Source organism: Neofelis nebulosa, chromosome 8 (genome assembly GCF_028018385.1).
Source record: "Neofelis nebulosa isolate mNeoNeb1 chromosome 8, mNeoNeb1.pri, whole genome shotgun sequence".
In the NCBI taxonomy this organism is placed as follows: domain Eukaryota; kingdom Metazoa; phylum Chordata; class Mammalia; order Carnivora; family Felidae; genus Neofelis; species Neofelis nebulosa.
The window spans coordinates 4,451,395-4,478,087 of record NC_080789.1 but is presented as its reverse complement, the minus strand read 5'-3'; the positions used below and the strand labels follow the sequence as shown (position 1 = coordinate 4,478,087).

Here is a 26,693-nt window from a genome sequence, read left to right as displayed (position 1 = left end):
GTCCCCTGGGTCTGGTTTTCAGTCTGTTAAAGGGGAACGATGAATACCGCCTGCATTTGGTGACTGTGTGGACGAAGCAGGATGTGCGTGAGAGTTTAGAATGTGGCCCTTAGCAGGTGCTCAATAAACAGGAGCGAACACGCGCGCACACAAGCACGCCTGGTCCCTGGGCTCCGGGAGCTGAGTCTTGCTGTTTCACCCACAACCATATTTACTCCTTTGCTCAACACACACTAGGACACGCTCAAGCCGGCTGGGTGGAGGCTAGGGCGCAGACAATTACACCCCGCAGTGCCCAGAGTGCTGTGACACACACACACACACACACACACACCAGCCCACCAGCGCCATGCCAGTCCCTTATCTGCCCTGACAATGCTCCAGGCAGCCAGGTGGCACTACCTTTCAGTAATTTTCCACAACTTGAGAGAAGCCGAGCCTCTCGCACACTTTCCTCTTAGGGGTTGCTCTGAGGACTGAACGAAGGCACGCATACAGCAGGCTCAGGTGAGTGCCTGGCACCACCCAGGAAGCCCACCTCTGCCTTGTTTATTACGAAGCCACGGTTCCCCACCAGTGCCCTGGGCACCCCTCCCCACCCCCCACCCCCAAAGTTCACAGGCTGCTGAAACGCATGAGCTTCCCCGGGTGGGCTGGGGGGATGTTAACGAGCAATTAACGCCAGGCAGGGACAAAGATGCCAAGGAGGGAAGGAAGAATCAGCTCTGGCTGGCTTGGGCAGGGCAGGGAGAGCGGAGCCGGACAGGCTGCGCAGAGGAAGTGGTTTTTGGTCCAGTTGGGTCTTGTTCGCGGAAGGAGATTTCCAGGGGCAGAGAAAGGGGGGAGGGAGCCACTTGAATAACAGGATGACCAGGCGACGAGTCCAGCTGCGTGTTCCCGTGCCAAGTGCAACCACGCGTGATCATGAGTTCGCTCAAGCACCCCGTTTTACGGACGCAGACCCTGGGGCACGAAGGGGACCCGAACCCAACTGTCAGACCCTGGGGAAGGGCATTTCTTGATGAGGGGAGAGCGCGGGGGTGGGGGTGCACTGGCGCATTCACAAACGCCTGGCACCGACCGCCCGGCTCCGTGCTAGCTGCTGGGGACCCAGGGGGTCCTGCAGGCAGGGTCCCGGTTCTCTCGGGCAGGGAGGCAGCAAACACCAGGCGTGCGCGGTTTCAGAGACGGAGGAGGGCTCCGCAAGAGCAGAGCGCGGGGCTGGGGCTGGGGCCGGGGGCCGACTGCTTCGGGTGGGCAGGGGCTCCGGCCAGGTGGCGCATTTGGAATCCGCAGCGCACGCCTCCGGGGTGTGGAGCGCCCAAGCCGCGCGCGAACGCGCTTCGGGGCGCGGCTGCCGAGCGGCGCTTCCGGGCTCACGGAGACGCTCGCCGCGTCCCGGCAAAGTGCGCCTGCGCCCATTTTGCAGATGCGAGAAGCGAGGACGCGCAGCCAGCCCCGGGCAGGGCGGCGGCGCGGACGCCGGGTCGCGGGCGCGAGCTCCGTGCGCGCCCTCCTCTGCGCTTGCGCGGAAGAGCTCGAGGAGGGGGGGCGTGGCTCCGGGGGCGGGGCCGGCGGTTTCGGGGCGGAACCTCCGCGCGGCTACGGCGGGCGTGCGGGGGAAGGCTTGGCGGCCGAGCCGCGGCCGGCCCCCGGGAGCCGCGCGGCCTCCGCTCGGGCTCCGGCTCGGGCGCCGGCTCCCGCCCCGGCTGCGCGCGCAGCCCTCCGGCTGCGGGCCGCCCTCCTCCGGCCCCGCCCAGCGCGGGGAGCGCGCGGCCGCCGCGAGAGCCGGAGACGAGGGCGACCGCTGAGCGGGAGGCGGCGGCGGGAGCGCGAGCTCCGGCCAGCGGCGCGGCGGCCCGGCAGGTGAGGGGACCGGGCGGGCAGGCCCCGGGGGGTCCGGGCCGAGAACCCCTTCGGGAACTCCGACCCACCTCGGTCCCCGAGACCCCTCCCAGCCTTCCCCTGGGGACCCCAGCCTCCCGAGACACCCTGGGGGCCAGCCCGCGCCCCTCCGGACCCCTGGTCCCCGAGACCCTGTCGCAGTCCCTGGGCCACCTCTGGCCCCCGCCACTTGGAGGACCCCGCAACCCGAGACCCTTCAGGGTTTCCCCTAGACTTCCAGACACCCCGAGGACTCTCGGTTTCGGAAACCGCCCCCCACATCGCCTGAGGACCCCCTGAGCCCGCCCCAGGTTACCGTCCCGGTGCGCGGGGCTCCTGAGAAGCCCCCTGGGCCGCGCAGGCCCTCGGTGTCCTCTCTCCCCACCCCGGGGCTGCTCCCCTGCCCTTCTCTCTTACCACCTGCCCCGAGTGTCCACTCCCCCTTTGGCTGGTCTCCAGGCTGGGTTTCTCAAACCTGAGGTCCGTGGACCCCGAGGGGCACCCGTAAGTCTTCGCTGGGGTTTGTGAATTCAGGAGTACCCAAGAAGTGGGGGCCTGTAACAGAGCAGGGGGTGCGACCTCAGCCCCCGCGGGATCATTTGTGTTTGCTGTTGCATTGAGGCCAGGGCAGGGACAGTGTTTAACTTTTAATGCTCTTTGATGAGACTCATATGGCCTCACAGAAGAGTCTAGAGAACAGCGCTGATGTGGTGGAAGGAGGTAGAGCTGCGTCGGTGAGGGAGTTAGGGCAAGTCAGCCTTTGAGGTTGTCTCCTTGGCTTAATCTTTTCACTGGTGGAACGAGTCTTTTTTCTCTTGAAGGCCTAGCTGGAGACGACAGAGTCCTTGCTCTCGGGGCCCCACGCTGGAGGGGTGGGGGTGGGGGTTGGGAGGCTGAGCAAGTGGGTAGTTTTTCTAGCGTAGTGGCATTGAGCCCAGCTGGGGTGGGAGCCGGATTCTCAGGAAGTGGCGTTCTGGAGGGCTTGTTGAAGGGGAGGAAGGCTGATGGGTAGCAGGTGAGCGGATTCTTGAAGGTTGGGGTTGCGGAGAAGCTTGCAGTTCCGGGGAATGGGACAGTGTGTGAAAAGGCACAGGGGTGTTGCCACGAGGCACAGCCGAGCTTGGAAATGGTGGCTGGAGACGTGTTGCCTCCCTTAATGAAGATGTTCTCGGGGTGCTGTTGGAATCTGACGTGGGGAGAATGCAGCTTCGTTCCCCGAGGCTCATGCCCTTGGCCCTTTGCTGATTGACTGCCTCTGCCGTCGCCCCAAGCAAGTGGCGATGCAGCGCAGGGCTGAAGGAAGGGAGGACTTAACTTGGTGGGTGGAGAGGAGGGAGGGGAATTCTGGGGAGACCAGAAGGGGGGAACCTGGCAAGTTTGGCCGAGGGCGGGGTTTGAGGCAAAGAAAGGGGCGGGCGAGGGGGGTCAGGGTGAAAGTTCGAGGCTGACGGGTTTAAGGGGGGAAGTGAGATGGTTTCTGTGTTTATGAACAGCCACTGGCTGCAGGGTGGGGTGGGAGTGGGTGTTGTCTGGAGGAAACCGGGTCATGGGAGCACGTGAGAGAGGGGTCCTGGGCCGGGGTGGTGACAGTGGGGACCGTGGCTTGCTTCCTCAAGTCCAGAGCCCCAGGACTGCCGTTCAGCTCTTTCCTGTCTGAGCCTACAGTTTTCTGCCCGGGAACTGACTTTGGAACTTACTAGTTCCCGGAGGAGAGGTTTTGTCCTTTTTTAACTTTAACTTTATTTATTTATTTTGAAAGAGACAGCGTGTGAGTGGAGGAGGGGCGGAGGGAGGGAGAGAGAGTCCCAAGCAGGCCCCGTGCTGTCAGCACAGAGCCCGAGAGGGGCTCCATCCCACAAAACTGTGAGATCAGGACCTGAGCCGCAGTCAGCCGCTTAACCGGCTGAGCCACCCAGGCGGCCCTCGGCTGTGTTCTTTTAAGTGTTACTGCTTTTAACGTTTCCAGCAACGCTAGCAGACGGGAGATATTATTCCTCTTCTTACAGATGGCGGAGATAGAGACTCAGAGCGAGTAACTTAGCGTTAAGAAGGACCACCAGCACCTGGTTGCTTAACTTGGAAGGCCCGGCTCTCTCTGCTACACCCTGCTTCCTCCCTGCCAGGAGCCCGGAGCATCCCCTGGCCCGGAGAGGGAAGTCCTGGGAGGCGGTGTTGGATCCCCAGTCCGCCCTCCTTGCCCGTCCCTGCGGAGGTCGGCGGCGTAGACCGAACAAAACTGTTGTGAACTGCGCGTTTTGCCTGCCGCTGCCTCTGCTGCCTCTTCGGTCTTCCTCATAGTGGCCTCTTCTCTTAGCATTTCTGGAAAATGAGTCACGTAAGCCGGTGAAAGTGGCGGTCAGTGAAACACCGTGGCTTGTTATTTGTGGAGATTTGGCGGTAAGAAGAGGTACGTCGGATGCAGTGAGTGCCTTAGATGGGGGTTTGGGGTCACGGTGGCGCAGGCGGTGCCCAGGGTAGTGCAGAGTTACGGGCCATGAGCCAGCGGTGAGTGCAGAGCGGGCCCCTGACTCCTTGGGGGGCCTTCACCAGGTCACTCCCTCTGAGTCTCCATTTCCGCTTCTCTAAGACGAGGGCATCTGGCATCCCGTCCCTTTCGGATCCCTCCGTAACGTTGCATTTCATTAGAGGTGGACTTTCTAGAACATCTCTTCTTTTTGTTGGGTTGGAGACATGCTGGGGGTTCGGCCTGCCCTTGGCCTTGGTACTGGTGTGTCTTCACCATTATTGGCTTATCATGAAGTGGCACATCCGTTTGAGTTAATTCGATGTGTCTCATCTGATGATGGACAAACTCAAACCGCCAACACGTGATTAGTTGGCAGGGTGCCTGGCAAAACGTCACGTATATTTGCTGTTCTGGACCACACTCGTGTTAGAAAACATCATGGTGACTGGCCTCTTGGAAGGGTTTAATGTCAGCCTTGGCCGGATGAGATGTAAGAAAAATAGCTACTTCAAGGGGTTATTGGGAGGATTAAGTGAGAAAATGCATGCAAAGTGCTTGGTACTTTCCCCTGAATCTCATACGGGAACAAAAAATGTCAGTAACAAATGTGGTTTTTGGACTAAACTGTGACTTTTATGTTTTTTATTGGTGGGGGGTTTTGTTGTTTTCTTGGTTTGGGAATTTTTGCCCAGTTTATGCCCAAGCAACTCCGGAGGCGTGGTTCATTTATAACTGGTAAAAATAAGCATTTTTTTTTTCCCTGCCGTAATTGATTTTGACTGAACTTTAATTTTTTTTTTTTTAATGTTTATTTTATTATTTTTGAGACAGAGAGAGACAGAGCATGAACGGGGGAGGGGCAGAGAGAGAGGGAGACACAGAATCGGAAGCAGGCTCCAGATCCGAGCCGTCAGCCCAGAGCCCGACGCGGGGCTCGAACTCACGGACCGCGAGATCGTGACCTGAGCCGAAGTCGGACGCTCAACCGACTGAGCCACCCAGGCGCCGCATTTTGACTGAACTTTAGAATGGGTTAAGTGTCATGTGTTCAAATTGAGGTTCAAATTAAGTGTCATGTATTCTGTAAATTGAAGAAAAACAGTTCGTCCTGGAGATCCCCTATTAGGGATGGCTGGGACGAAGTTTAAGCTGCACTGTGGGCAAATTAGGGTGTGGTTGTGCTCCCGCCCTGGCACAGTGGTGTCGCGGAAATAAGCTGCCCGAGGCTGGGGGAGGTGAGCCGGCCGATAGCGGCGCCCCCTTTCCGGTTGAGTGAGAAGCTTTTCGGATGTTTGACTCACCTGGAGTTTTCACAACAATCCAACCGCTGGTGTGGGTGGTGGATTCCCAGGTGACAGATTTGGAAACCGAGGTGCAGAGAGCTCTCCTGGCTGGGACGCGGTGGTGTTTTCTCGACTCCAGGTCTGGTGTTTTCCCCGTGGTGCCTCCAGCGCTGCCTTCTGTTGGGAGTTGTAGTTTCGGGTCCGGGCCTCTCTTTGCGGTTCCGGAAGCTCGGTTGTTACCCGTTTGCACCTTGTTTCCGGATCAGGTGACCTCGTCGGCTCATCCGACTCTCTGGCAGCTTATTTCTCACCCCCAGGTGACTCATTTGTGGTTAGAAGCATGGCTGTCCGCAGTACTTGAAAGCTTGGGCTCTTCTTACCCGGTGATTTCTGCTTCTGTGTCCCCCGCCCCCAAGTCTGCATGGGAAGCCAGGCTGCCCTGAAGAAGGCGGTTTGTGGGAGTCACATCGGAGTAGGAGAGGACAGCGGTAACCACGGGTGTCTGTGCCGGGAGCTATGGGAACTGCCGTGGGACGCTGCTAAGTGGGAAGTGCTCGCTTCGGGGCTCCCGGGCTTTCAGACCCGCCTTGGTGCAGCCAGAGTACCACAGGTGGGTTTTGGCCTCCTTGTGGGACATCCCAGTCTTTAGGAACCCACGCTGGTTCCACGGATTGCACTTATCCTTGTACAGTTGACCCTTGAACCACACGCGTTTGAACTCTGAGTCCATTTACCTGCGGCTTGTTTGCAGTCAATATATTGGAACATTTTTTTTTAGAGTTGTGAGTCTGTGAGTTGAAAGAACACAGACAAGCCACATAGCCTAGAACTGTCACAAGAACTCAGAACAAGTTCGGTATGTCTGAATGCATAAAATATTTGTAGATGCCAGTTTATTTGATCAGTTAACTACCATAAAGCACACACAGGTCCATTAAAGAGTTAAAATTCATCAAAACTGGCAGACTGTGTGTGACTTCATTCTCCGTGGAGAGAAATGTCGACAGACGTAGAAATGCACTATTAAAACTGCATAAAATTACCTGTAGTCCTACTGTACTGTCATTATTTTGTGGCCACCTCTGGTCGCTGTTGTGGTGAGTTCAAGTCCTGCCAGCATCTGCTTAAAATGCCACGGGCACCGATCTCCCCGTGACCATTCCATCTCTCTGTACGTTTTGTGTCTCGGTAAAAAGTGCTCTCTTGTGGTGCTTGCTGTTGGTAGTTAAGTTTTAGGGGACTCAAAAGTTCTACACGGATTTTCAACCACGTGGGGTGCTGGTGCCCCACCTGTTCAAGGGTGAGCTCCGTCCGAGTCTGTCTCCTGTGAGCAGCACATTTACCCATCTCTCCGTGTGGGTTACTTCTGTAACAGTGGTGGCTGTACCGTTGATAGGATGTTGTACGGAGGGCCGCCCTGTTGCCGGGCCTTTGTGGGAATCCAGTCATCTGTAGTCACGATGGCCGGTGTCAACACTTGGGCACACCTTCTGGGAGCATCTCATTCCGTCGCCCTCCGGACTAGAGGTGAGGTGAAAGCCAGCATGTGCAAACTCTGGCGGATGTTTGCAGTACCTCCTCCCCTGCTGTGTGAAGGGAATATGTGTTGAGTACATGTCTCTTGCCTGTGATCAAGGGCTGTACGACTTGAGAGCTCTCCCCACTCCCCTGGGTCGCTCAAAACCCATATAATTCACTTACAGAAAGAAATGAAGGGGTTCGTCAAGGACGTTTGTTGATCCCACAGACTAATTCGTGGTTCGTGCTGTAATTTGTAATAGAAAGTAATTAGTTTCAGTTTAAGGTTTTTGTTGTGCTAACGCAATAAAGACCATTCTTGACAAACGTTTTCTCCCTCCGCCTCAGTACACCAGATCCAAGCACTCGTTGATCCGTTCTCTTGACGCTTTGGTCTCCTTCCTTTCCCGTCTCTGTGCTCTTCGTGGCGGTGGAAAACAATGGTGGTGATGGGCGCTCCAAACTAGGGTCGGTTCTGCAGCTCAGCGTCTGGGCCTGCTCTGGCAGGTCATTGGCTGGCCTCCCAGGCGTCACCCCTGCCCTTGTGCTGATCTGGCTGCTTGACTGGCACTGAGTGGCCCCGGGTAGCCTCTTCTGTGTTGGGTCGGGGGTGGTGCTGGGTTGTCACATGGTGTACCTCAGCTCTCCCCTGGTGGCTGTTCACCCTCCCAGAAGGCTGGACTGCACTTGACAAGGCCCGAGTTCCAAGTTCCAAGGGGGCTGGTTCCAGTGTCAAAGTGCCCCTCAAACTTTTGCTCGCTGCCCATATCCCATTGGTCAAAGATGTCACATGATGATGAGGTCCAGAGTTAGTGAGGGGACCGTCCACGGGCGTGGTTATCAGGAAGCAGGAAGGGGAAGGTCCTTCACAGTCTGGCACCGTGGGGTTAGGGAGCTGGGAGGGGGCCTTGTTTCGCTAGCCGTGATCACCAAAACTGTGGTCGTAGTTTATTCTTTTTTGCGTTGGACTCCGTTTGATGAGCATTTATTTCGTGCTGGATGCTGGGGGTTCAAAGAGTAGGACAGTCTCTGGTTACTCTAAAGCTAGTTGATAAACTATGCATGATCTCAAAAAAAAAAAAAATTTTTTTTAATGTTTTTATTCATTTTTGAGACAGAGAGCCATGAGCAGGGGAGGGGCAGAGAGAGAGGGAGACACAGAATCTGAAGCAGGCTCTAGGCTCTGAGCTGTCAGCACAGAGCCCGACACGGGGCTCGAACCCACGGACCGTGAGATCATGACCTGAGCTGAAGTCGGACACTCAACTGACTGAGCCACCCAGGTGCCCCTCATGATCTCAAATTTTAAGCAGAAAACATCCTGTTAAGACTTTTATTCATGGTTTTAGAGAAAAAGGACGAGAACTGCTTATACAGATGTGTGTTGGGGCCTGATTCCACTTTCAGAAAATGCTGATAGGTCCTTGAAGAAAAAAAAAAAACCGGGTTGCTCTGGGCCTGCACACTGGTGACGACATGGTCACCAAGGAAACCAAAAGATGCAGCTTCTAAAAGGTCTCTGAAGGCTTTTGTTACTGTTGTCTAGAATCTGATTGGCTTAGCAGAATGGTGTCGGGATGGGAACAGACTGCCAGTGGCCTGCCCTGCGTCCTGCTGAAACTTCTAGGATCTGGCGCTAATTGCCTTGGAAATCTCCTACTCGGCCCTTGGTTTAAGAAGAAGGAGCACTTTGGGGGTACTTTCTGGGTTATGGTGAGATTTGGCTCTGCTGATGATTCTGCTGAAAGGACAGGAAATGAGGTAGTGTCTGTAGCGTGCAGTGTTCGAACGAACCATAGATGTCTAAATATGGGCAGCTGTGCGGTTCATCTTCACGGTTCTTGGGTTGAGTTTTAATATAATTGAGTGCTTCCCCTGCTGGCTCCTTGGATTCTTAAAGGTGCACAGCGGTGTCTCTGTCTCGAGGCACATCTGGCCATTGCAGTTGGAGCCCGTGACTCGGTCTGAAGTGCTGTCTAAGGAGCTGGCTTCTGACCTTCATCGAGCTCAGGCAGAGAGAGGTTTGAGCGCTTAATCCAGCAACAAACCGCACGGCAGGGCAGGCTCTCATCTGTTATGTAAGCGTTCAGTACTTGCCGGATGAGTTCCTTTGGCAAACTTTGAAATCACATAATTTCGGAGTTCTGTCGAGCCTGCCAAAGTTTAAATCGTTCCTACTTTTTGACAGGTGCGTCAATGCAATTTTTAGATTTCCAGTTTGTAACTAAGGTCCTGCCTGTGTGGCGAATCACAAGCAGTTGAACAGAAGTTGGGAGAACGGCAGACAGGTGGAAGGAAGGTTTTTACCATGGAAACAGTTTGAGGCATTTCTGAAGTCTTTGGTTGACCAGTGACTGTTTAAGAAATATTCTAAAATGTTGCGTAGAGAAGGCCGAGGTGAAAGGCTCCTCCCCAGGAGTAACTATTTCAAAGCGATGTGTGTTATTTTGGGGGGGAGGGTGGGAGGCAGCTGGATTGGTCAACCGATAAGCATCTCATGTTAACTTTTCTTTTTTTTTTAGTTTTTTTTAATGTTTATTTGAGACAGAAGCAGAGCATGAATGGGGGAGGGGCAGAGAGAGAGGGAGACACAGAATCGGAAGCAGGCTCCAGGCTCTGAGCCATCAGCCCAGAGCCCGATGCGGGGCTCGAACTCACCGACTGTGAGATCATGACCTGAGCCGAAGTCGGACACTTAACTGACTGAGCCACCCAGGCGCCCCTCACGTTAACTTTTCAAATATGATTGAGTAGGAGCGAGCCTCAAGTTCCTTCCTGAAGCAGGAGGTTAAAGAGCTACCTCACTGGCAGGTCGGAGCCCGTGCTGTTTGACTCCACAGTTTGAACATCCAAGCACGTTTCACGGGAGACAGCCTCGAACTTTCAAAACTTGGTCGGCAAGAATTCACATTTTATGGTTGTTAAAACTGACGATTGGTGAATAGTTATTGATATCTCAGGGCTGGGGTCCAGGGTTACTTAATATGGTGGAAAGCCCCAACATTTGTTACCTTCCGTAGAAAATATCTAGTAGGTTAAAAAAAAAAAAAAAGATTGGACTTGATGGCTCTGATCGGAACTTTCTAGTGGGGAGGATGGAGGGAGGGGACGAGAGCCAGCCCGAACTTTGCCAGCCTTCCCCTTTGGGTAGATCTCAGGCCTCTGTGCAGGATTCCTCTTGCCTGCGGGCTGTGCTTTCTTAACATTTGAGTGAAGGTCACGGACACCATCCGGAGGTCGATGGAAGCATTGAACCCCTTCCCTGGGGCGGGGCGGGGCTGAGAGACGCATCCACGCCTGCACACGTGTGTATCTGCGTTGTCAGGGCATATTCTTAGGATGCCATTTAGCTCTACAATCTAATGCTTATAGACCTATTAAGCCTTGTTTATTTACCCTGGGAAATTATTTTTGGTGACCTGATTCTAATTGAGATTAAAAGAAAAAAAGACTACACATGTAAAAAGGTGGTTTCCAGTCAGTGCAGGTTAGGATATGAGAAACCAGGCTTTTCCATATTTGCTGACCACTTTTCTGAAAGGTAGTTTGTCAGTGCATGTTGAGATGTTTTACGGTGTTTATATTCTTTAACTCAGCAATTGTACTTCTCAGGAATCTCTCCTAAATAAATAATTCCAAAATAGATAAAAATCTTTGTGCACAAAGATGGTTGTCCAAGTGCTATAGTAATGTCCTGCCTTGGGATTTTAGATAAAATAAATGATGGCATATTAATAAGATAGAATTTTGTGTATGTAGCTGTTACACTTCTAGTTCTGAATTTAAAAAAAAAATTTTTTTAACGTTTATTTATTTTTGAGAGATAGAGACAGAGTGTGAGCAGGGGAGAGGCAGAGGGAGAGGGAGACACAGAATCTGAAGCAGGCTCCAGGCTCTGAGCCATCAGCACAGAGCCCGACGCGGGGCTTGAACTCATGAACTGTGAGATCGTGACCTGAGCCGAAGTCAGACGCTTAACCGACTGAGCCACCCAGGCGCCCCTAGTTCTGAATGTTTTTAATAAGGAAAGGAAAATGCTTTTATGATAACGCACAGAAAAAAAGTAGGGTATGACCTTTGGACTCAAGTGATGGGAAAAATGTAAACCGTCTTGAGGGAAATGTACAGATGTTCCTAATAGTTCTTGCCTATAAGTAGCAGAGTAATGGGCTTTATAAACTTGATTTTTCTGTATATTTCCTTATTTACAGAAGTATTAGTTCTGGAATTGGGGGAAAGTGATTCTGTAAAATTCGTAGACTATGGAGATAGTTTGGCTGTAGAGACCTAGCTGGCTTAAGATGCTTGTTTTACATAAGCTAAGAATCGACCTTTTACTTAGTTTGTATCTTTGGACTAGATTTCAGCCTGGCTGCAGGAGGGCTCCGCGCCCTGGAGATGTCGTCCCCCTGGCTTTGCTCTGGTGGGCAACTTGCCATCCTTCCTCCCGTGACCAGTCGTTTGTGCGCGTGCCCACGGGAAGCCCTCTGGAGTCGAGTCCTCTCACGGACCCGCCGTGCCGTCTGCGCTGGGCACACGTTACTTTCCCTTCCCTTTCTGCCCAGAGTAGAGCTTCGGAGAGTCTGAATCTGAGCCTCCGCCTGGCCTGGTTGGTCACACAGACGTGGGAACGGTGGCTTGGGAAGCATTCTGGATGTATGTTTTTTGTATATGGCATTTTTTAGGTGTTGTGATTTAACAAAGATCCAGGACCTTTGATTTGAATTGTAGCTTTCACTCTTCCAGAGTCTTAATGAGAGAACTTTGATCTGGGAAATAGAAGGCACGGCTGACTTATTTTTCTCTCTAGGATTTACAGATGGATCCAGTGGAAAAGACTACAAACAGAAGTGAACAGAAATCCAGGTAAATAAAGTCAGCTACACCTTCATGCAGGTGTAGAGCACCTATCACGGGTCTCCCGAGCTGGTGTTTAGCCCCCGCACAGGGAAAGTGCAAGGAGAACGTGGTGTCAGGAGGGATGCTCGGGCTGTGTAGCCGTCCTTTGCTTCAACATAAGAACTGTTCCAGAAGGCAGTTCTCTCTTTGCCCGAGGAAGTGACCGTAACCTGGCCTCCAGACCAAGCAACAAGGGAACCCGGGGTCACGTTGGAGACTGGGAGGAGACTGGGAGTGCCATGCTTCTCTGGCTCAGTGGACCTCGGGTTACGGGCGTTAAGTGGTGTCGGGTTAAGGAGGTGTCGGCCTGGGGTGGGTCGCGATGGATAAGCGGCAGAAACCCGGTTTGGGCCGGGGACTTTCTTACCTGTCGCCGCCAGCAGGATCATTCTGTCATCGCGGTTGGTCTTTCCGAGCTCCCAGCAGCGTCAAGAGTTAAAATTCCCAGCGTGTTGTTCCCGTGTGTAGATGACTTAAATACGCGCTGCCCTCCAGGGGGACTCGTGACGACCAAGGCACAGCCGGCCCCAGCTCCTTTGTGGACGGAGGGCAGAGCGCGTGAGATAAACCCACAGCACAGCACGATGGGCAGGGCCTCTCTTCCAGCAGTGGAAAGTAGGGGGGTGACCGTGTTTGACCTGAGCCCCGCAGGTGTTCCTGGATGTCATGTTCCCTCTGACTCTGGTACTTCCAGGGTGACTTTTGTGCTCTCTTTCCCTTGTTTTTAAGCAGAAAGTTTTTAAAAAGCCTCATCCGGAAGCAGCCCCAGGAGCTGCTCCTGGTCATCGGGACGGGCGTCAGCGCTGCGGTGGCCCCGGGAATCCGCGCCCTCTGCTCGTGGCGGAGCTGCATCGAGGCCGTCATCGAGGCCGCCGAGCAGCTCGAGGTGCTTCACCCCGGGGACGTCGCGGAGTTCCGCAGGAAGGTGATGAAGGACCGGGACCTGCTGGTCGTCGCCCACGACCTGATCCGGAAGATGTCGCCTGTAAGCCTGTTTCAGAGGGCCGCTTCGGGTCTCCCTGGGTCGCTTGCTTCCGGACGGGGCTGCAGAGGGCGGAGCCGATGCGAACGCTTGCACGAGCCCGCGTCGCGTTCTGCTCTCGGCCGGGCCGGGCTGACGAGCCACCGTGTTCGTGTCCTTTAGAACCTGAACCGTCCCTTCCGACAGCGGTGATGCGGGTGCACCGCGGGGCTCCTGAAAGAGCCCGTGCTGAGTGGAGCCGGGATACGAGACGTGGTGACTGGGGTGTCATGCCACACTGGGGACGAACCTTGGTTTCACGCCCATTTAGCAGACGGGTATCCTGGAGGTGTGGTTTTGGTTTAAGCAGGCCAGCCGCGTAGCTTCAGAGGACAGGTGGTTCCCGAAAACATTTTCAGATGGGGGAAGCTAGAGCGTCTTTGTCCGCAGGGGGACGTGATCTGGTGGAGAGGAAGAGCGGTCCCCTCGAGTCGGGGGTGCCGGCACGGGGGTGGGGGTCCGCCGTGAGGCAGCTGCCGTGGACAGGCAGGGACGCTGGGAAGCTACACGATGTGGAAGGGGCCAGGGGCGGGTTTCTTCTGGTTACTTCTGGGTTTATTAGAGCACAGCCGTCATCTGAGCGTTGGCGGGGGAGGGTGTTGGAGACGCTGCACAGAAAGCATGAGAGGGTGTCTGCAGGGTCATTGGGGAGACCGGGAGAGTTTAGGCCGCTGTGCCCCCAACTACTGACTTAATGTGGTCACATTTGTGCCCCTCACGTGGAAGTCCGGGCAGGCAGCCCCGGGACAGCATGCTGGTTTGCCAGGGCCGGGGCCCCCGGGCCTTGTTTTGTTCCTCTGCCAACATGTGCCTGTCCGGCAGGGCAGGAGGGGAGCGGGGAGGGCTCCCGCCTCGCCCCTGCCTGACGTGGGAGCCGCATTTACCGCCTGTGTTCTCGTCGCGCCGGCCTGGGTCTCCAGCGTCTGGGACGTGTTTCGGCTGGGCAGCTGTCCCGGGGGACGTGTTCTGTTGGCTCGGGGCAGCTGGGACGTGGGGCCAGGCCTGGCCCGCTGCCTGTTTTGTAAATGAAGTTGCCGGTGCCCAGCCACGCCGATCATCTGCGTATTGTCCACGGCTGCTCTCACGCTCAGGCGCAGGGTTGGGTAGTTGTCACAGAGACTGAGGCCCACAGAGCCTGAAGCAGTTGCTGTCTGGGCCTTTGCAGACGGGGTTGCTGAGATGCACGGGGATGAGTCAGTGGACAGAGTAGTGTCGCGGGGCGGGTGGTGCGGGGCCGCGTGCGGTGAGAGGTGGTTCAGACACTTGGAGCTGCCGCACAGATGGAGCCTTAATCTGCTCTTCTCTTTTTTTTTTTTTTTTTTTTTTTTATTTATTTCTGGGACAGAGAGAGACAGAGCATGAACGGGGGAGGGGCAGAGAGAGAGGGAGACACAGAATCGGAAACGGGCTCCAGGCCCCGAGCCATCAGCCCAGAGCCCGACGCGGGGCTCGAACTCACGGACCGCGAGATCGTGGCCTGGCTGAAGTCGGACGCCTAACCGACTGCGCCACCCAGGCGCCCCAATCTACTCTTCTCTTTACTTCTGTGCGCTTTTTTAAACTTCGTAAGACAGGAGTTAAGGTGAGGCCAGCCGGAACGGTTGTGTTTCCTCAGCCATGGTCAGCAGGTTGAGAACAGCTATGGGGTAAGTGGCGAGTTTTTCCAAATTGCCAGGAAATCCTGGCAAAGGACGGGAGGGGCAGTGAGGTTGAAAGCTTGGTCAGGGGAGTAGTTGCGGTGATAGATCACGGAATGTAAGCTGCCTCCTGGGAGAAGGTGGGGGGGTGGGTCCACGGGACCCGATTCAGTGGTGGGCGGGTCCTGCTGGCTTCGGGGTGGCCCTGGGCGCCGGAGTGCTCGTAGGGTGAGCAGGCGCCAGGGGAGGCCCGGCCAGAGGTTCTGAAAGGGCCGGGCTCTTGGTGGTGGTGAGGCTCGGGATGTGACAGCAGGCTGGTGGAGGGGGAGGGAGGGAGGTGCTTCGAGGGTCAGCTGAGTGGCTGAAGGAACCGGCAGGAACTGGCCCAGAAGTACAGCCAGAGAGACTTGATGGGGAGCTGGGTCCACCCCTGTGCTCCCAGGGCCGGGCCGGTTTTCAGTGGCACCAGGAGGTGGACGCTCACAGAAGTAAGTGAACGTGTGGGAATTTACCGATGACGGGCCCACGGGAACAGGGGAAGGGTTTTTGGCGTCGGGAAAGGAGTCGAGAATGTCAGAAAAGGGGGTCGAGTGCCGTCCTGGGGTCTTGGGACCTGGGACCTGCACCGGGACAGAGGTGGCTTCTGATGGACAGAACTGAGGGTGCCCGGCGCATGTCGTGTCGTGTGCAGTGGGGGTGGCCGGGAGGCTCAGCCTTCCCGAGTGCACGCTGCCGCCTGACCCCCGCGCCCCCCTGGCTGCCCCCCCGCCCCACTCCCCCGCGGCCCCTCTCAGCTTGTGTGTGTTTGCGGCTCCCCCGCCCTCCTCTTGAGCCCGGGCTTTGCCCCCGTCGCTGCACGGAAGTGGCTCCGGTCAAGGTCGAAGGGGACCTTTGGTGCTCCATCCAGAGGCCGGATCTCCTTCCCGTCCCATTGAACCACCCAGCAGCATGTGCCTTACTGTCCTCCGCCTAACTTTAAGATGCTGTGGCACTGATGGGCGCCTGGGTGGCTCAGTCGGTTAAGCGGCCGACTTCGGCCCAGGTAATGATCTCACGGTCCGTGAGTTCGAGCCCCGCGTTGGGCTCTGTGCTGGCAGCTCGGAGCCTGGAGCCTGTTTCCGATTCTGTGTCTCCCTCTCTCTCTGCCCCTCCCCCGTTCATGCTCTGTCTCTCTCTGTCCCAAAAAAAAAAAAAAAAAAAAAGTTGAAAAAAAAAATAAAATCTTAAAAAAAATTCTTTTTAAAAAAGATATGTAGGGGCGCCTGGGTGGCTCAGTCGGTTGAGCGGCCGACTTCGGCTCAGGTCATGATCTCGCGGTCCGTGAGGGCTGTGAGTTCGAGCCCCGCGTCGGGCTCTGTGCTGACAGCTCAGAGCCTGGAGCCTGTTTCAGATTCTGTGTCTCCCTCTCTCTGACCCTCCCCCGTTCATGCTCTGTCTCTCTCTGTCTCAAAAATAAATACACATTAAAAAAAAAAAAAAAAGATGCTGTGGCACCGAGAAAGAGAAAACCAGCATCTCTGCAGCTCCACACAGGGAAATCTGAAGTCCGCAAAGCCCCACGTGATCTGGTGCCCGGTCACCTCACCTGCCCGCCCTTACCCGCCAGGGCCCCGGATCACCCTCGGACCCACCTTTGCTGTTGCTGCCTCAGTGCCTTTGCGTCCGCTCTTCCCTCTGCTTGGGCCACTCCCAGAGGGTGTGTGCTCCAGTGTCCCCATTCCTAGTGCCCTTTGCCCCCAGCAGCGCCGTCCCCCCTTTTCTGCTTCACTTTCCCGTAACGTTGGCCGCCACTGACGTACCACTTAGGTTTTGTACGTTGTCTCCCTCCTCCAGGGTTTTAGGAAACTCTATCAGGTCGGGGTTTCCTTTGTTTCTGAAATCAGCAGCCAGAAAGAATGTTGCTGCATAGGTGCTCAGTTGCTGAGAGAGGATGTTTTGGTAACTCTGTTCCACCTTTCTGTAGCGTACAGGTGACACCAAGCCCAACTTCTTCCAGGACTGCCTGATGGAGGTTTTCGACAACCTGGAGCACCACATCCAGAACCCGCTGGTGTTGCAGTCCGTCCTCAGCCTGATGGACAGGGGCACGATGGTTCTCACCACCAACTACGACAACCTGCTGGAGATTTTCGGGCAGCAGCAGAGCAAGCCCATGGAGTCCCTGGACTTGAAGGACAAGACTAAGGTGCGGGCTGCAGGGTGGGGGGCGGGGGTGTCTTACCCCCTCCGCAGGCCGACCGAGCCCTCCTTTTCACGGCAGCACATTAGCGATCGCGACACCGGGAGGGCGACGACTTGTCTCACCTGCTCGTTTCCTCTGTGCCTTTGTCCCGCGCACGTGCGAGGGCTGCTCACGTGCGTGTGTGCGCGTGGCAAGCCCTGTGGGAAGGAGGGCCAGTGGTTTGGGTAGCCCCTCTCCCTCGTTCTGGATCCGGTGATGCTGTGCGTGACGTTGTTATCTTGATATTTTTCCCTTAATACCGTACTTGGAATGTTTCCTGATCACGAAGCTGTTTCTAAAAGCTTACAAACAGCAGGGCGATGGGAGAACTGAACGAGAATTGCCATCCTTTCTCTGTTATTATTAGCGTCTTTGCACAAGTACGAATAACACTACCGTCAAGATGTTTACACTTGTGTGTCTTTCTGGTGACTTCTTTAGGGTAAAATCTCAGAAGAGCGGCAGGGTCAGAGGGCAGAGTATTTTAGACAGATGATGTGAATCACCAGGTTGCTTCCCGGAAGATAGCCAGTTCCTGCCCCCACCAGCCGCGTCAGAGAGCACGCGTGTCCCACATCTTGTCAACACGTGTCACCAGAAAACAAAACAAAACACATTTCTCCTGTTGAGGTGGAAATCGGTGAACAGTGTACGTTTCTGTTTCTCTTGTCGCTAAGGTCGATCCTGGTTTCATTTTGTTGACTGTATTTCTTTTGTGAAATGTTTGTGTCTTTGTGTGTTTGCTTAAAGATGTTGTGTCATTACTAACACCGCTGCTGGGTTATCCAGCTCATCTGCCCAGGAAGCCGAAGCGCGTAGAGATCGCGCCTTGACGTTGAGGGCTGCTCCTTGCGCCCTCCCCCGCGGAATGTGGCAAAAGCGTGTGCCGGCATGGTCCGCACGGTGGGGTCATGCCCTCCCCTGAGCTCTTTGTGACACGTGACGGAGCGCCTGCTCGCCGCACCCCAGCCACGCGGTCCCATCTGTGAGGCTCTCTGGCTGCTGCTGTTGTAAATCGCATCCCTGGAAATCAAGTGCAAAGGGCCTGTGGCAGAAGTGCCGGCCGGCCCACCTCCCACCCGGTGCCCACAGAGTTGGGCTCCTGCTGCGTGTCTGGTGGTGCCAGGCCTGCCCGCCGATGTGACGATGGCCCTGGCGTGAAGACAAAATGGAGTGTGTGTGATGTGCAGCTTTTCAAGGGGCTTGTTCTAGATCTTGAGGTGAAGTCAGTCCAGGGCTGTTTGATAAGTTATGGGTCCACACGTGTGTTTTTCTGGGCGTTCAGACGACACGTCCACGGCAGTGACTAAAATAGAACGTGTCACTCAGAAGCGAAAGTCCCCTTCATCCCCCTCCAGGAACCGGTCTCGGCAGGTAGCTGGCATCTCACGTGCTGAAAGCCGGCTGTAAAGCAGTTCTTGGTCTGACAGGACTCAAGTGGCACAATAGCCCGGTTCCTCTTAGGCTTTAAAGGTGCGATTATAAAGTGAAGTATTTCTGTCGCTCTTTCCAAGGAACGGTTGAAAACCCGCGAGTCTGGCGTAGATGTCTTCCTCTTCTGCCTCCTTTAAATAATAGCTTTCTCCCCTCTGTCCTGGCTTGCTGTCCCACAGGTCCTTCAGTGGGCGAGAGGGCACATCAAATACGGAGTTCTCCACATTCACGGCTTGTACACCGATCCCTGCGGGATGGTCCTGGATCCGTCGGGGTACAAAGATGTTACTCAAGACCCGGAAGTCATGGTACGGCCCCCCTTCCTCAGGCACTGCTTGCGTCCCTTGGGACTTGGTGGCCGCTGGCTGCTTGCTGGCAGTCCGAGCGGGTTCCTGGCCTCCAGGCATATCCCTGCCCCTCTGTCCACACAGTTGGCGCTGTTCTCAGCTCTGTCTCCCAGGGCTGGCACGTTGAATGGATGCCCGGTCCTCGTGCGATGCGGCCCGGCCGCTCGGGGACGCAGGTGAATCTCTTCGGCGTGATCCGCGCCAGTTTTCTCCGGCCTCTCGTCCCGACCTCTCGTCCCGACCTCACGTGGTGCTTTTTTGCATTCTTTCAGGCCTCCCCTCTCCTTTCTCTGCTTGGCATTCTCTCTAGCTTTCAAAACTTTGTTTTACACTTCATTCCTTCCCTGTGAGGCTTTTTTGATATCCTGGACAGAACGAAGTGTGGAAAAGCTGCTTTTCAGCTTTCTATAAACTCTTTTAATTAGAGCACTTACAAACCACAGTATTCTCACGGAGTCACCGGCAAGCTCGGGGTCGGGCGCCGTGGTCCTCGTGCCGATCCCGGCCCGCAGCCCAGGTGTGGCCAGACGGGTGGCCGGGCTGATGCCCCTCAGCTGCGTCGGTAATGCTGTGAGGACGCCTGGGTGGACACCGGACCTCCCCCTGGGGTGTCGGGCGTCTGAAGGGGCAACTTCCTGCCGCACGCCCGAGTGACCGCGCAGAGTCCTGGCGGCCCCCTCTGGCCCGCTCCCTGGGGTCCCTGTCCTTGGTCTCCCCCCTCCTCAGCTCTCTGCTCTCACTCCCAGAAACCCAGTTCTGACCGCGGCACCCCCGTTACCATCTGTGAGCCACGGAGACACGTTAATTCCAGACTGTCATACATAACACAGTTCTGGACAGAAACGAATGGAACGTCCTTAGTTCCCGTTTCGAGAATTTAAAATTGTACTTAATTCCAGGAGATTTGACTGGAGGGACTGCACCACAAGGTGGGTGGTGGGTGGGCGTCAGACTCTCCTTACTTTAAGGCACGTCTACGCTGGACATCGACTGGGACCTGGATCCGTGACCCCGGCTTGGAGAGGAAGGGGCTCCCGCGGGTGCCGAGCAGGGAGTGTGTGCGCGGCTCAGGCCTCAGTTTGCTCACGCGCCACACCGCGTTGACGTGAACGGCTTGCCTCTCACACTGGGGATGGTGTGGCTGGTGGGGACGGCCTGTTGCCGAGCGACATTCTAAAGGCACAGGCGCGTGGCCGGGCCGGGACCTCGCCGTCTTTCGGACGAGCGTCCCTGTCTCTCGGCTGGTTTCTCCGCAGGAGGTGCTCCAGAACCTGTACCGCACCAAGTCCTTCCTGTTCGTGGGCTGCGGAGAGACCCTGCGGGACCAGATATTCCAGGCTCTCTTCCTCTACTCGGTGCCCAACAAGGTGGAGCTGGAGCACTACATGCTGGTGCTCAAGGAGGACGAGGACCACTTCTTCAAGCATCAAGCGGACATGCTTCTGCACGGGATCAAGGTCGTGTCGTACGGGGACTGTTTTGACTATTTTCCCGGATACGTGCAGGACCTCGCCTCTCAGATCTGCAGGCAGCGCAGCCCAGGTACGGGCCGTTCCCCCTTCCGGGCGTAAAGCGATGGGGTTCTTTCTGATTTTCCTTTCTTGGGGATAGAACGTACGTACCGCGAGACAAAGTGGAGATGTAGTTTTACACACCCTTACGTTGACCGGCCCTCCAGCCACGTTTTAAAAGGGTCCATGTGTCCGTTAACAAATCGGAGGCTGGGGCGAGTGGTCTGATGGTAACGTCTGCAAGCGGAGCCTTAGCGTTTAGCGCTGTGCGTGCAGGAGCCCCCGTGTACTCCTGTTTCCGATGGCCGGCTATGTTCCCGCCGAGGCCCTTAACCAGGAGAGCAAACTGCCCAGCCGGCCGCAGCCGTTGAGATGCCGAAACCCCAAAAAGTGCAGAGACCTCATTTATTCTCACCGTGTCGCTGCAGCTCACGACTTAGAACCGCAGAGACACGAGACGATTTCACGAAGACTTTTCTTTTCACAAATAACATCTTTTCCCTGTTCTGCCGCGTGCAGCACACCCTCGTAGGTGATTCCTGGCCCGGCTGGGGGGGAGTTTTTGACCTGCCCAGGAAGGACCAGGGTAACTGAGCAGCTTTTAAGTGGGTCAGCCTGTCAGAAGGGCAGTTGATGGCTTTGAGGTCGGGGACGTCAAACACGGATGATGGTGGGCGTGGAGCAGTCTTTACTGGCTGCCATTTAATTGCAGCCAGAACCTCCCCCCACTCCCCCCGGGCCGGGGACTTGGGTCGACCACGTGGATGGCTGCACGTGGCCGCTGTGACCTGGAAGGCCAAGATTGCAGCTGACTGGATGCGTGCATGGTCCCGACAGCTCCGTCTTTCCCCGCTCGTCCTAGCGGACAGTTGGCTTTACGTCGAGGGCAGTGGTCCGTGTCGTAGCCCGAGGAGCAGCGGGGACGGACCCTCACGGGGCCCCACACCGCCATCAGTTTTACCTTCTCCACCTTCGTGTTCGGTCACAGGACCCGGGGCCACGAAACAGATGATTTGATAGATGGCGAGGCCAGCTTAGAGGCGAATCACTTGCCCGGTGAATGCCCAGAGATTTCGGAGCCAGAGCTGGATCCGGTGTGTCCCAGGCAGGCCCGCGCGGCCTCATCCTGCCCCTCCCCACGGCCTCCCCCGCCTCCGCACGCACGGCTGCCCCGAGGACCGGGGCTCACGAAACCCGAGTGAGCTCGGGCTCCTGGGGCGAGCCCCCGTGCCTGCCTGTCCCCACTAGACCACCTTCCATGACCCCGGGTGCATCCGACGAGCTGTCAGGGCCAAAAGCTCTTTTGGACCCGGAATCTGTGACCGTGTCCTTCAGGACGTTTGTGCTTACCTTCGCGAATTATCTCTCTTGACTGGAGAGGGTAGTGTCCTGGCAAGGACAGTCATGACAGTGACCGCGGGTACCGTACCTGCCTCCCCGTGTGCCAGGCTGGCCCAGACATGCCACACGTGGAGCCCCTCGGTCCTCACGGTAACCCTGGGAGGAGGCTGGGAGGAGGCAAGGAGGGGCGCTCCCGGCCCGGGGCCCCACGGCACACCGGAGCTGGCGTTCAGGTCCCCTTGTCGCGCTGCCTCTCTGAGCAGCCCTTGCCGCCGTCCCTGCCGCTGCCCTGAGGATGAGGACGAAGGGCACGTGACGTCTCAGTTCTGCTGACTCTTTTCTTTCTTCTCCAGATGCTGACCGAGTGGACAGCACCACGCTGTTGGGTAAACAGATCTTGATTTCTGCCAGCCCATTCTTTGCCTACATGTGCTGCTAGCTCGCTGCCGCTGTTGCAGAATCACCAAGTGTTTCTCGTAGTAAATACTTAGCCTGTATTGAAACGGCCCCCCAGAGGTGATGGCCAGCCCCGCCCTCACGAGGGTCTCTGCCACAGCGCGGGGGTTAAAAACGCGTCCCCCCAGCAGGGAGGCGCAGCTCAAACACGGGTCATGTGCTGGCACCCGAGAATAATTTCCCGTCTTACAAGTGAGAGTTGCAGGGCGACCAGACAAGACTCCGTCTAAGGTGTAGCAGGTCTGGCCCGGCCCCCTCAGAAGTGTCCATCGCTAAGGTTCTGAGCTTTCAGATCAGTTTTTCTGCTTGCTGCTTGTTGGAAAGGTGCAGCTTCTCGCTGCCAGGCCCGCTGTGGCCGGTTACGAATTCGCAAGACAGAGCCGGGCCGGGTGGCGGCCAGCGTCCTCCTGTGGGCGGACTGGGCACCGGGCTGTGCACAGAGGTGGGCCGGTGGGGGAGAAGGGGCCGGTCTGTGCGGCCCTGGTGCCCCTGCCCGCCTGGCTCGGCCCCTCCGCTTTCCATTCCTGCCTCGTTTCCCTGTGAAAGGACGCCTTCATTAGACCCTTTCCCACTTAAACGTGACTTTCAGATCCGTCCCTTTCTTTGGAAGAAAGCGCAACCCGTGGGGCATGGCAGGGGTTATTTGGCTATTGTTTCAGTAAAATCCGATTTATTAGCCCTTGAAGGGTGGATTCTAAAACAGATTAAAAACTTTCACCTCGTAGGTAATGCGTGTCAGGACTGCGCGAAGAGAAAGCTGGAAGAGAACGGGATTGAAGATTCAAAGAGGCCCCGACGGTCCGATGCAGGTACGTGTGCTTTCCGTGCAGCGGCCGCTTGGCCACACGCAGCTGTTGGCGGCCCCTGTGTTTTGTCTGGTCATGAGGCCCCTTGCCGTGGGCGGGAGGGGTGAGGACACGTGTGTCCATTGAAAGCGGCACGCGCTCGAGGAAGTGCACGGGAGGTCAGCCCAGGCTTCTCGCAGTGAGCGCTCTGTTCCGTCACACCCGCTTCGAGAAGCAGCATCGCTGGGAGCCTGTCCCCCACCCGCCACACCCCGGCTGACCACCGTCCTGCCTTCTGTCCCTCGGTCCGCAGGGAAAACCACTTCAGGTCATCTGTCTTTTGTTCCCCGTGTCACCGACAGGGAGTTACATAAACTGTTGATTTAAGCGGACAACGTCCGTGGCTCCGGGAGAGGAGACGTGGCGCCCTCACGCCTGCCTCCAGGCGTCGGCGCATCACCTCTAGTTGCCCACGTGCCGGCTCTGACTCCCGAACCGGCCCCTGCTGGTTGCCAAGGTCATAGCACGAATTGTGCCTTTCGGTCTGTCTATAGGCGGTAGAGTTTAAAAGGTGGAAAACAAAAGCGATTATTTTATTAAAACGACGCAAACGTTTTTTTTCCTGGCTGAGCAGCCATCCCCGGTGCTGTGTTAACGGGACCAGTGTCAGTGGCGGGATGTTGTCAGTATCGAGGGCAAATGTGCTTTTTTGCTTGTTGCGTGTTGGTGCTTTTTAGTTTTGAGGAATTTTTAGATTTCTCTTTGCCCTTGTCCAAAAAATAATGTTTTGCGGTATTTTTTTTTTTTTTTAAGTTTATTTATTTATTTTGAGAGAGAGAGAGCCAGAGCTGGGGAAGGACAGAAAGACAGGGGGAGAGAGAGAATCCCAAGCAGGGTCCACAGTCAGCACAGAACCCGACGTGGGCCTCGAACTCACAGACTGTGAGATCATGACCTGAGCTGAAATCGAGAGTCAGACGCTTAAGCGACGGAGCCACCCGGGCGGCCCACGTTATTTTCCAATGGATGATCGTCTGTCATAGGGCCCCTCCCTTCCCGTGACATTCGGCCTTCTGCCCGGCTCTGGGCTGTGCACACTTGCCGTGTGGGAGCTCTCTCGCTTCCTAGGCCACTGTTGCAAAGACCTGTATTCCTGCCCCGGCCGTCTGGCCAGGACCTCCTCAGGGGGCGCTCACAGCCCCGTGGGGTGGGGGGGGGCACCCCGGCCCTCGGGTGTCCTCATACTCCACTCACGGCCGGGGTGTGGGATTCTGCTGGGAAACCCACCGTCTCAACGGTCCATATTTCCTGTTGGAGACCGTCTTTGCCAACCCAGGTCTCAGTGGTTTGTAGGTGATCTGTTGCCTGCCTTTCTGGAAGCTTTCAGGATCTTCTTTTTCCTCCTGTTCAGAAATTTCACGAATTTAGGTGGAGCTCTTTTTTATATATGTTGCTCAGTTTTTTTTCCTGTGTCTCCAGCCCAGGGATAATCTCTGGTTTCCCTGATTATGTCTTTCTGCTGTGTTCCCTTGTCCTCAAATTCACGCTGGCCGGGCCTACTGGATTGCGTTCCGAGGTCCTGCGTTTTCTCCGATGTCTTCCTGTTCATTTTGTGTTCAGCTGTTCAGAAACTTTCTGGGAGATTCTCAAAATCGTGTCCTAGTCTCTGGGTTCCGTTTTTATTTTGAGAGTATTACTGTTGATTTCTGCGAGCTCTTCTGTGTTCTGATTTACTCTCTTTCGTGGCATCTTTCCTCCCCTCCCCCCAAGACCGTGATCTTTACAAATCTTGAGGGATACCAGAGGCTTCCCTGGTTGTCTGACTCCATTCCTGACAACATTGGGATTGAAGATTTTCAAATAACAGTTTATTTTTTTTGCTTTACATAAGAAAACCGAAGCAAAGTGCTCCTAAACGTGTAATACTCCACTAAGAATTTCTAGGCCTATGAAGCAAGTAACTCGTCAGTTTACCTATTTATTCAGCACCTAGAAGTTACCCCTCGGTGGGGCTGCCGTTAGAGTATCTTCCTCTTCTACATCGTGGGGAGCTTGTGCTGTCGAAGCGGCCTGGCACAGGTGCAAAGATTCACGGTGAATGCGGAGAACGCTTAGTAAAAGGAAGCAGTTTTATTTGATTTATTTATTTAATGTTTTTATTTATTTTGGAGACAGAGACAGAGCATGAGCAGGGGTGGGGTGGAAAGAAAGAGGGACACAGAACCCAAGCAGGCTCCAGGCTCTGAGCTGTCAGCACAGAGCCTGACGCGGGGCTGGAACTCACAAGCTGTGAGATCATGACCTGAGCTGAAGTTGGATGCTTAACCGACTGAGCCACCAGGCGCCCTAAAATGAAGTAGTTTTAAAAATGGGGCCCCGTGCAGAGTGTCATCACTGGAGTAGGGCTGGTGACAAGGGGAGACGGGAGGCTGTGGTCTCGTTCATACCGGTTGGATGGACGCTGAAGGGGCGGGCGTCCAGGTCCTTCGGCCGATTTTCTATAGCTTCAGCACACTTCCCTGTAGAGAGAGGATGCCATTCCAGGAGCAGTTCCTCTGAAGTCTTTTGGCAAATATTTGGGTTGTGAATTCCGCTAGTGGGGACATTTGTAACCAGACAGCGAGGGAAACGATGAAATTAGCGTTGACCTGTTTCCTCCAGGACAGGTGGTGGTTTCCGCTCGTCTGTCTCCTCCGTTTTCCTCCTGTCTGTCTGGGGCTCCTCCGTCACCTGTGATACTTAAGAAGGCAGATCTTCTGGTCATTCTCTGCCGGTGGTGTTTCTGCTGCCACTGCCGTGCGCGTGCACTTCTCCCGTCCAGGGCCTCCCTTGGGTGGCAGGCCGTGTGGCTGGTGGCCGGGCTCACCGCCCGGCGGACTTCACGGGATTGGCGGACTTCACAGGATCAGCAGACGGGCCCCGCATGCCGGCACCCGCTGCTCCCCAGGCGGCCGTGAGTGGTGCTCAGAGGAAGCCCTCCGGGAAGGGAAAGGCGCCCGTTTCCATGGGTGGAGATTCCCGTCGGTCTTTGCAAACCTAGCGCGGTTTTACTTTGTTCCCGATGGCACATACGGGTCACGACGCCATTTCTAGACAGCAGCCACTGTGTCAAAGTCTTCAGCGTGTGCGGAAAACCGAACGGTGTGGGACGCCAACGTCCCGTCGCGGAGGCTCCTCCGAGCTGAATCTTAACGTCTGGGTCTTCCTTTGTTTTGTCGCAACAGACGATGCCGGAGGGTCTTGAAATCTTTAAAACCGCCAAAACCTGCCACTTGAAGACCAGCCTTGTGTAACCGCAGTGCCGTAACCCAAGCAACGAGGAACGTTCAGAGAACTCCGCGTGGCATCTCTCGCTTCAAAACCGTCCTACACCCCGGGAGAGCCGCGCGGGCGCCTCGGAGGCCGGCTGCAAGTTCCACCGTGTGGTTCGCACATTTCGGGAGGTAGAGCCTCACGTGGGCCCCGACGGACGGCTACCTCAGGGACTGGCGTGGTGGGAGGGAGACCGGACTCCTGGCTTCTGCCCGACGGGCCCCCTTCGTCAAGGTGGTTTTTCTAGTAAAAAGGGGAGGGTGAGGACTGTCCAAGCAACAGTAGTTGCCAAAGAGGAAAAAAAAAAAAAAAAAAAAAGACACTTAAACTTACAGTTTTTACGTGGAAACATGTTACTGTAGAAAAAAATTCAAAGTACGGTGGTTGCGTTGTTCGCTAGGAAAGAACGAGTGGGTGCTTGTTTGAGGCACTGAGCCTGCTGCTGTGAGAGTGGTCGGTGTTGAAGAGGAAAGGCCAGCTGAGTGGGGTCGCTTTGGAATTCCCTAATCTTGGTGACTTCGGCTCCAAGGAGCGGCAGGGCCCAACTGGCCGCAGAGCCCCAGAGCCCTTGCACGAG

At 55.8% G+C, this 26,693-nt stretch overlaps 1 protein-coding gene across 7 annotated transcripts; it reads left to right on the top strand.

The window, feature by feature from the left end:
- The first annotated feature begins 426 nt into the window (after window positions 1–426).
- Window positions 427–26,409, top strand: FAM118A (family with sequence similarity 118 member A). Of its 7 annotated transcripts, none has more exons than XM_058741036.1 (9): window positions 427–507; window positions 11,963–12,018; window positions 12,784–13,036; window positions 16,673–16,894; window positions 18,544–18,672; window positions 19,968–20,253; window positions 21,917–21,949; window positions 22,745–22,828; window positions 26,029–26,409. In XM_058741036.1, exons 2-9 carry the CDS (start codon window positions 11,972–11,974, stop codon window positions 26,046–26,048), a joined length of 1,074 nt encoding a protein of 357 aa, XP_058597019.1. In that variant the 5' UTR covers window positions 427–507; window positions 11,963–11,971; the 3' UTR covers window positions 26,049–26,409. The 7 variants fall into 7 exon arrangements, with proteins under 7 accessions (XP_058597019.1, XP_058597016.1, XP_058597015.1 ...); XM_058741033.1 differs by having other exon boundaries at window positions 489–507; window positions 12,781–13,036; XM_058741032.1 differs by lacking the exon at window positions 427–507 and adding an exon at window positions 1,636–1,866 and having other exon boundaries at window positions 12,781–13,036.
- The last annotated feature ends 284 nt before the right edge of the window (window positions 26,410–26,693 follow it).

Bases quoted from the DNA above. Each gene is read 5' to 3' on its own strand.
- FAM118A (XM_058741029.1), top strand. From the start codon at position 8,719: ATGGTGTCGGGATGGGAACAGACTGCCAGTGGCCTGCCCTGCGTCCTG. The intron at 8,914-11,962 runs GTAGTGTCTGTA...TTTTCTCTCTAG, and splicing joins CTGAAAGGACAGGAAATGAG to GATTTACAGATGGATCCAGT. The intron at 20,254-21,916 runs GTACGGGCCGTT...TTTCTTCTCCAG, and splicing joins CTGCAGGCAGCGCAGCCCAG to ATGCTGACCGAGTGGACAGC.